This window comes from Rhopalosiphum maidis, chromosome 1, assembly GCF_003676215.2.
Source record: "Rhopalosiphum maidis isolate BTI-1 chromosome 1, ASM367621v3, whole genome shotgun sequence".
In the NCBI taxonomy this organism is placed as follows: Eukaryota; Metazoa; Arthropoda; class Insecta; order Hemiptera; family Aphididae; genus Rhopalosiphum; species Rhopalosiphum maidis.
In genome coordinates, this window is record NC_040877.1 from 62,089,613 (window position 1) to 62,099,884 (window position 10,272).

General features: G+C 26.9%; 1 protein-coding gene across 2 annotated transcripts; it reads right to left on the reverse strand.

The window, feature by feature from the left end:
• Positions 1 to 79: 79 nt before the first annotated feature.
• On the reverse strand, positions 80 to 8,966 carry LOC113548926 (proton-coupled folate transporter-like). 2 transcript variants are annotated; one of them, XM_026950032.1, is made up of 7 exons: positions 7,503 to 8,966; positions 3,598 to 3,699; positions 3,279 to 3,416; positions 3,128 to 3,211; positions 2,877 to 3,033; positions 2,477 to 2,640; positions 80 to 381 (listed from the first exon to the last, which is right to left on the reverse strand). In XM_026950032.1, the coding sequence occupies exons 1-6, from the start codon at positions 8,323 to 8,325 to the stop codon at positions 2,502 to 2,504; spliced, it is 1,443 nt and encodes a 480-aa protein (XP_026805833.1). In that variant the 5' UTR covers positions 8,326 to 8,966; the 3' UTR covers positions 80 to 381; positions 2,477 to 2,501. The 2 variants fall into 2 exon arrangements, with proteins under 2 accessions (XP_026805833.1, XP_026805834.1); XM_026950033.1 differs by having other exon boundaries at positions 81 to 381; positions 2,523 to 2,640.
• Positions 8,967 to 10,272: the final 1,306 nt, after the last annotated feature.

Here is a 10,272-nt window from a genome sequence, read left to right on the forward strand (position 1 = left end):
AACCCAAAGGAAAAAAAGTTTTAATAAAACTGTATTATGTATAAGTATAATTTAATATGTTTTGACCAATATAAAAGAAAATTTCTTTAGATTGTACTATTGTTGACAGTTGTTCAAGGTATTATAATATTTAACATTAACATTTGTTGGCATATCACTAATTTAATAAATATTTGGCCAATATGGGTGAGAAATATCTAATAACGACTATATATATATATATATTCTGTTCAACTTAAAAAACGTATCTAGGCTGTGATTAGTTTTGGTTGGGTGGCACCGTGGCGGTCAAGCAACTCCCGTTTGTCACCGAGTCAACCATCAGTAAGTCTGCCGTGTATAGTGAGCCATTCCATTGTGTGAAAACTAAAAGTCAGCTGCCTAGAACATGTTTTAAGTTGAACAGACTAATAAAGTATAATATGAAGCTGTAGTACAAGGCTAGAACAGGACAAATATCACATACATCTATTTTGAATGATATGTTTTTTTTAACTTAACAATGTCTTATGTTTTTATGTGGTTTTGCTTGGACACATATATTTAAATAATAAAAAAAAAAACATTTGTGTACTATATTTTTTCTTACATATATATTCTTATTCTTGTTATTAGTTTATAATTGGTAATAAAAAGTTCTTAGATAAATCCTGATTTTATTAAAGGCTTAAAAATCCTTAAACATTAAGGCTTATATTTAAATAGACTATATTTTGTCAAGAGTTCTTTGATAGATAACGATTTTTTTTGTAATTAACAATGGACCCAGAATTTTGATACAAAAATTACTTGGTACTGTTGATAGCAAAGACCATGGTTAGAACAAGCACTACATTTTTAGAAAATGGCTTGAAAAAATCTTGACCTCGTTAAGTCGAATCAGATTTATTATTTTTTACTTTATTAAATTAACCATACTGAATTAAATAATGAAATGTTGCATATATTATGCTTAAAGTATATGTTTTGTTATTTTTGATTACATAAAAGCGTCCAGACCATATAATTAGTATAGCAATTGAAATTAAACGGTTATTATTATTATAAGTTATTAACAGTATTAATTAATAATTTTCATAATATATATGAGAATAAATAAATATGAGAAAATTAATAATCTGACTGTAATTTATGACAAAGGGTTTTAGATAGGCAACTAAGTGTACGGGTATACACCGCTTTCGATACTGGCTGCTCGTGACGTACACTTCATCATCGCAGATAAAGGCTTACATAAATTATTTCTCATTTATCTGGATCAATAAAAGTTAAAAAAAAAATATATATATATATATACATATCAGTGGTAGCGTTAAGTTTTTTAATTTAATAAAGCAAATTTAGATATTGGAGGTCAATCCAAAACCACTACCACCACCACTACCATAATCTTAATTTATTGTAGTACACAAAACCGTTTGCATTAATACTTATGTAATATAATATTATATAATCTAACATAAGGGATCTCGATGGTAGGGTGTCACGTGAAGATGCGTTAAATTGGTGTGTTCTCTCGTAGAATACAATACATAGAATATAGATACATTATATAAATATGGCTCATAAAATCATTCATATAATTTGGTAATATGTTTTGGACTAATGTAACTTTTTGAATGATTGTTAGATGGATTTTTTTATTTTACTCATATAAGTCAACAGTTCGTTAAATATATTTGAGTTATTATACTCAAATACTTTCGAATAAATAAAAGTAGAGGAGTAGCATGATATTTGTAAGTTAATGTTTTATATTTAGCAATGTAAGATATAGCTTATTTTAGCTAACAGGTTAATTAATACATTTAACATTGTTTGAAATGTTTGGATCATGTTAAATAAAATATCTTAATTTCAAAGACTAATCTTAAGAAGTGATGTAATGAATAGCAACTAGCAAGGAATATAATACGTTACACTCGTTTTATTTTAATCGTTTTAATACAAATACTTAATTTTATTTAAGATTGACTATAATCTTATGTAGAGGACTAGTCTTGAAGAAGTTTATGACAAAACAATGTAGTTCAATTTGTTATGAATGAATTTAAATTGCTTGTGAAATATGGTAATGGAGCACTTATAATAATGTGTCAATAGTATTTGATAAAATATTTAAAAATATTTTTATGAATATTGAATATAATATTATAATGTATCATTATTACAATAAGTAAAGAAACTCCACAATTTTTTTTTTTAAACTACAACTGAAAATAATCAAAACCATTATAATTCACTGAGAACCATGATTATAAACTAAAATATTATGAATTTAATCATAATATTTACACAATGTATAATTATCGTAGTGAAAAATAATAATGATAATAGTAATAATGCTTGTTAATACCTATTATAATTGTCGTTCAATAATACACAGTAGTTATAAAAATAAGGAATTGAACAACGTTCTTAAAATATTATTATATTATTATTAAATTATACATAATAAATATTACAAACATCTTACGTTGTCATTATTAAGTATTAATGAATTACATATGGAAACTAATTACTTCAGGGTTGCTGATTTGTGCGATTTCGGTGATTTTTTTTTCATTTTTACAATGAACGACGTTGTTGTTTATTGTAACAGTATTCGAATTTTGATTTCTGTTTAAGTAGTATATCAAACTGAAAAAGTATATCAAAAATAAAGTAAACTTATTTATATAATAATATTATTATTAATTACTAATAACCTAACCTAGGTTAATAAATTAATAATTTATTAATTATATATTTAAGCATATAGAGAAATCACGAGTATGACAATATAGGCATCTACACTGGTTACATCTATCGTAGATACAAATTATTTTATATCTTTGAAATAAAAAATTATTTTACAGATTAAACCATATACTTACTAAAAAACGAATATAAGTGGAGTTGTTAGAACAATACTGATTAAAAAAAATGCACTGGGCATAGATTCAAATGTATGGTTGTATATAAAATTGTATAATGGTAGAAATCCACTTTTCATTATACTTTCCGTTAATAGTTTCACCGCATTCATAGAACCTGACATAACGTAAAAATCAAAAAAGGTATTAAGATCGAAATACTGAAAACCCTAAACATGTACATAGTTATTTTAATAAGTTCTTATAATCACCCAATTCGTCAGATCCAACGCATTTTGAAGCTATAGAACTAGTTAAAGCCAAAGTTGCACCTCGAAAAAGTTCTAATGGCGGCACTGTAAAATGTAATAATAATATTTTATTATTCTGAAACAGTAATTACATTATTGCGGTAACAATTACCTAAATACAGTTGCCATGATTTGGAAACTAAAAAGAAAGCGACTACAGCTAATAGATCAAATACAGAAGCAATCGTACCAATTAACGCATCGTTCATTTTAAACTTGTAGCTTAAAATACCTAATGCAAACAATGTGCCTAGAAAAACAATATAAGTTTCAAAAAAAATAATGACAATAATAGTGTAATTAAAAAAAAAAAAAATTAAATTAAATAGATACAAAGTAATAATTAAATACAAATGAGATACCAAGATATGGTAATCATTAGATTTATAGTTTTTAATTATGTAGATATTATTTAATTAACTCAATTTTACCTAATAATATAACGGACAGCTGGTAAGTATTGAAAATACTGAAGTCTATTTCATTCCATTGAAATTTATACCTCAAATATAGATATATTACTGATAATTCTCCTAAAAATAAAATTGATTTGTATTATTAAATTTATCTACAAAAGCACTTACATTTCTGAATAATAAGATTTAAACAAGTTTTAAATAATCAAGTAAAATGACGAACATACTTACATACGTTTATAAACTTATAATATAATAGCCTATAGGTTTTTTCCTTTTATTAGTTTTTTGTTAATACAATGATAGCTCAGTTAATAGGCTATAACGCCATTGCGCATACTGTATAGTAATAGTCAAAATTTAAAGTTCCTACGAATAATATATTTGTATCATGAGAAATTGAGAAATAGTTCACATCGTTAGGTAATTATCGTTAAAATATGGATTTCATCCAGATTTTAATTTATCTGATAATACGATAATATTACGTATTTATAAAATAAATTGAGCTAATTATTGCTAATATGCCTTTTTGATTTTTCTGAATCCATTATAAAACTACTTATTAGAAATTTTGTTACATTTTCAAACTTTAGCTTTGCTATAAAATTTAAAGACTTTATACATTTTTACTAGAAAATAATTTGTACAGTTTTGTAAATTTTATGAAATTTTTCAAAATTCGATCTTAAAATAAACAAAAATATAAGTATTTTTAATTTTTAAATACAATAACAAGAAAAACTTAAATGGAATATTCTATTCAATTTTCAAGAATTTTGACCTAGTAAATAATTTATAATAAACGTTTATAAAAAAAAAAACTAAAAAAAAAAAATATATAAAATTTTTGGTTACTATTAATAGCTCTTATGTAATTAAAATATTTTTAAAAGTTTATTGTGTATAGAAAATACTAATATAAACGTTGTGAAATAATTTCAAGTATTCATAGCGGTGTTTAGTTTTTGAATTACAACATAAAAACATTAATAACACAATAGATTTTTTTAAAACACTGATTAGGTCGGGTTATCAATTATTTTTTATGTAATTTATCTGATATTATACAGAATGTATGAGATTATAAAATAATCTAATAATCAAACATTAAATATTTGTGTTTACTACTCCCTTATCATAAGCAGTTAATTTCAAAAATAAATTAATGATTAGGAATAGAAATTAGAAATAATAGCCAATATAAATTCAACTTGTTATACCTACCAAATAGGCTCTTTTTTCATATATCGTAAGCAAATCGTTTACAAATTTATAAGATGTTATCAAAAATTCAATAATATTTTTTTTATAGACCTAATAACAAATAACATATTGTTATGTAAATAAGAAGCTAAACAAATAATAAAATATATTTATTTTATTTTATTAAGGTGAAAAACGTATGAGGAGCCTTGTATTTAGTTGTTAAGCTTATTTACTTAGTGAAAAACATTTACATTTACATATTTTATAGGGAAAAAAAAATGAAAATTTTTATTCCTATAAATTGTTAAAAAAGATCAGTTTGTTTTTAATATTATACTACGTATAGAAAATATTAACAGGTAATAAAATGTATTTCCTTTAGGAGAAATAATTATAATTACGGTTGAAAATGTTATGTTGTAAGAATTTTTTTAAAAGTTGTAAAATTTATAAAAAAAAATCTTTTAATACATTTTCAAATCTTTGGAATAAATATTAAAATTTTATCAGTGTCTAAAATAATTTGATAATTTTTGTGATTATAATGAAATTTTTAAATTATAACTTCAAATGCTTATAAAAATGTTTATGGGATTAGATACGTTCAACATTTTTTGAATGTATAATAATAAAAACTATTGACAATGAGAAAATAAATTAAAAATAATTCTTGCCTATAAATAATTTTAAAATAGTTAAAATTATATAATGTTTAGAAAATAACTGGTTATATGTAAGAATTCTCATTTTTCCTTAATTTTTTAATAATTTTTCTCGATTATTCAGAAAAATATTGAGTAATTTTCACTTTTGATTCCCTTCCCTCCAAATATCAAAACAGATATCATTTACTATCAATACTACCTTCATAGTTAAAAATTGAAGCACGTTTACTGCTCTAAAAATGATAACAGATACGACTAACTAAAAAAAACGCATGATTGTAAATCTCAGAATCTAAAATATTGAAATTTTATAGTTAAATCCTGAATATTTAATGTGAGTTTGCTCATAATTAATTAATTCTGAAACTAAAAAATCTAAATAATATAATACAAACATATTTTTTATAGTCATTAAAATTTTGATGAAATTAAATATTTTAATAATGAAAAATGGTGTTAACTATTTCGTTAAAATTCAAAAATATTATTCTTAGAGATTAAAAACTTTAATGTGTATTGTGATTTTACTATACGCAATAATGGTATTTTCAAAATATGTAGATTAATTTGAATATATTACCTATTTATATTAGGGACTTATTCACAGTGTTTTACGTAAACTAAAATATTGACTTAAGAGTAAATTTATATTATTATAATACTTAAATGTTAATAATATAATAAATGCAATGTTTCTGGAAAAAATTAAATCAACCTACCGCAATAATAATAGTAAAATAAATTATTTTAATATCAATATCATATTAATTTATGTAGACTGACAAACCGTATTCGCTTAGAATTATTGTAATTCGTATACAATGATTTAATTGATATATTATTTAATTAAAATTTAACACACTCATTGTAGTGTCCCATTTCACTCTTACTGTACAGCAGAACAGTACTTACTTGTTCACCTCTTTTTAAAGATAACCATAGTTTTAGTCATTTTAAAAGTGATCAAATACTTATCGTTAAACTTTGATATTTATGAATATAAAATTAATTATTTATTATTATAAATTATATATAAGTATATAAATAAGATAAGTGGAACTAATTGTATAACACTACGGTACCCAGACAGTTTGTGATGCACTTAAAGATTATGGCATTGTGTTGTATCTGAGCTGCGGCAGCACTATAATAGGTATATATTTTGATAAAATGTACCTATTTTATTTTATTTATGAGTAGATAAAAAACATGCACATATTATTTTAAACCAACTATGTGTATTAAATAAATTTATACATAGTAAGTTGGATGAATATGGATTATACTGTTTGTTTAATATTTAAATTTATTATTTTATGACATTCTAATCAATGTTTTGTTTATAAGTTGTATCATTCCTTTAGATTCTGAATGCCCCATTAATCCATCGCCCCGATGAATGTAATTGGTTTCGTAATGATTTGTATTTACTATTTATTTTATTTGTATTCCAATCATTAACTTTTTGGAGCAGTAAAAATGTTTCGATTTTAACATTATAAAAGTTTAAAATTGATTCTAGTAGGCAGTTTGTGTAGTGAAATTAAAAAATTATTAATATTTTTCTAAGTAATAGGAAAAATAATTTTTAAAAATTACTAGTATTCGAAATTTATTTTGTTTTGTTTCAAGTCGCAGTTCAAAAATTAACAACAATATAAACTTAAGTGTTAAATGTTTTAACAAATATTAATGTTAGAATATTGGTCTAGACATGATGTAATTTTCAAAATATAATGACTGTTTTGGTACTATTAATAGATATTTAAAAATTTCGACTGAAATACAATTTTAGATCATAAAACATGTTTTTAGTGTAGACTTGTACTAAAGTCTACTATAGTATTATATAAACTTTATTTATATATTTGAACATTAAAAAGTTAAACAATTGAAGAGAAACAAAAAACTATTTGTTCAAATATTCACTAGGTATATGAGAAATGTGTTCTTAACATTTAAGAATTCAATAACCAAATAACTGTAAAGGTATACATCATGCGCTTTAAAGTAATGTATCTATAATTGAAGGACAGTGCAACTCACCTTCTAATGTCACGCACGTCAGCGGCGCACACACGAACAAGATTAGACACAGGGTCAGCTTGCTGCGGCCCGTACGTCGCTTGGTCAGCACGAGGTAACAGTTGCGGAGCATGTCCAACGGGTTGACGGCCAGGACGACGTTCCGGTTTAACTGCTGTTGAGTGCCGTCGTCGCGGATCAACATAAACGTGAACGCGAACGCGATTAGGCCTAGGACGATGGACATCACGTAAGCAACGACGAACCCCACGTTGACCATTACGAACCCGTAGACTAGCATTCCCAGTATGCCGCCCATAGCCATGGTGCCGCCGACCATGCCGTACTTTACCGTCCGCCACTCGTCCGTGGTCGTGTCCGCCACGTACGAGTTGATGCCGTTGAACAGCATCGGCGGTCCGCCGGTCAGCGACAGCGCGGCCGCCTGCACGGTGGCCGTCAGCGCCGGCGACACCGACCACACGACGGTGCAGTACAGCGACAGCGCGTCCGCCAATATCTGGCCGACGATCGGCAGCACGATCAGCGGCCGGCGGCGGCCGTGCCGGTCGCTCCACGTGCCCGCGGCTATGGCCAGCGCGATGGGCACCAGTTGTTGGACGAGCGCCTTCCAGCCGTTGATCGGAGCCACCACGTGCTGCGCCGCCGCCTCGTCCGGGCACTTGGAGCCCACCCGGCCGGCCATCGCGCCCGTCGGATCGCACGCTTTGTACAGCAGCAGGTTGGTGCTCAGGCACATTGAGAACATAATCTCGACGATGTAGAACAGCACCACCGGTTCTGCGGACAAGTGTAGGGCCGCCACGCCGCGTACAAACGTCATCGCTGGTAAATGCAATAATTAGTGTGGGCGCGTACCAGCTACTGTCGATTTATTGCTGCTGAACTTTACACGTCACAACGGTTATGCGTTATCGTTTGGCTGTGGCGAATATATCATAATAATATGTTATGCATGTAATAAGTATGGAACAGTATACGTTATACTGTACGAGATAAGAAAATTAATAGAATTACCTAGTTGACGTTTCAATTTAACAATAATTGTCAAGTGTAGATATTCAATACTTAATATATGTACCTATATTATTCTTGTCATTTTGTATAGTACTCCGTCAACGAGACGAACGCAAATTAAGTCTAAATCTTTTCAAAAATATAGTCCACTCAAATCATCCTAACATATTAGACACGCTCGCGCTAAAATCCACGACGTTGACAAATATCACACTTTTTGACTTTCTGATATAATCACCAATACCTTGTTATACAATTTCGTGTGGGTAAAATAATATTTTAATCGACATGGTGACATTTTTTAATATTCTTTATCATTTCTTAACCGTTATACGCGGTGTTTATATTAAATTAACTTAAAAACGTGTAGATACATGCACCGCAATTATTGTTCTAAATCGAACTGAATAAAAATTGCGTTTATTTAAAGTCAAGATTTTGAAACATAATAGATAAGAATACTTTATAAGAAATATCAAATAATAAATATAATGTTTTAATACAATAAATTATTTATTATAATATTTAATTGTTTTTTTTTCCTTTGGAATGCATTGAACAAAATAATTTTTTATTTATTTATAATACCATTTTATTATTATGATGTGATTTTTGTCGGATTATGTAGACTGTGTTGTGCCAATAGTACTAGTGACGATTTCTGTTGAGGTAATAACGGCAGCTCTATCTGTCGCTGTCTTTTAAACATGTATAACGAAACCACGAAGAACCCAAGTTTATTAGCCGTTAGATAACACTGTACCATATATTTTTATTATAATATAAAAAGATGTTTTGCTTTGTCTAAATATTATCGTTCACTCACAGAATTGTATTAATAATAATATTATCTTTATGAAAATAAAAGACACATTTCAATCATAACCTTAGTACAGTATTAAGGTCTATGGTTATAGTTAATTTAATCATTTAGATAAAGAATAGATAAATAACTAGCAATTTTATCTCAGTAAAAAGGCTATTTTATTTTTTATTACTATTCGGTTACATTAAATTAATTAATGCTAAAATTGTATCATGTAAGGTATACATTTAGATCTTTGTGAAGTTGTTTTACTGATAGTTTTTAGTTTTCAAACTACCTAAATTGATATAAATTGAATATTGTATTATTTCTAATAAAATACAAATATAAAAATTAGAATGATTTAAAAAAGTTGAGTTTTATAATATTTTAACCAACATTTTTTTTTAAACACGTGCGCACATTTTAAATAAAACAACATAACGTTTGTTGTAACAATATATTTCCTTTTTTTTTTTTGTTAACCAACTGTATATACCTATACAAGATATAACAAGTATGGAATATCTCAATAATTGTTTATGTCGTTTATTGAGTAACCAAATTTAGTACATATTGTAGATTTATAGCCTGAAGATATTACGTACTATATTCAGTTATTAAGAGTTTATGAGATTAGGGTAGTATTCTATTGATGGTCGGCGAATACGAATGATATACCATAATAAGTAGGTTAGATACATTAATGTGCTAAAGCCTATTCCTTTTATTATTATTTATGAGTTTATATCTAAGAATAAAGAGAAAAAATAAAGAATAAAAACAATAAATAAATAAATAAGAGCAACACTAGTAGGTAAAATACAACCCACTTAAATTGTAAAATGTAAATTTAATCACGAAAAACCAATGGCCTCGTGGAATATCCTATCATACCGCCACAGATCTATTTACAAAACTACAGTATGGCTTATCAAATCACTCACG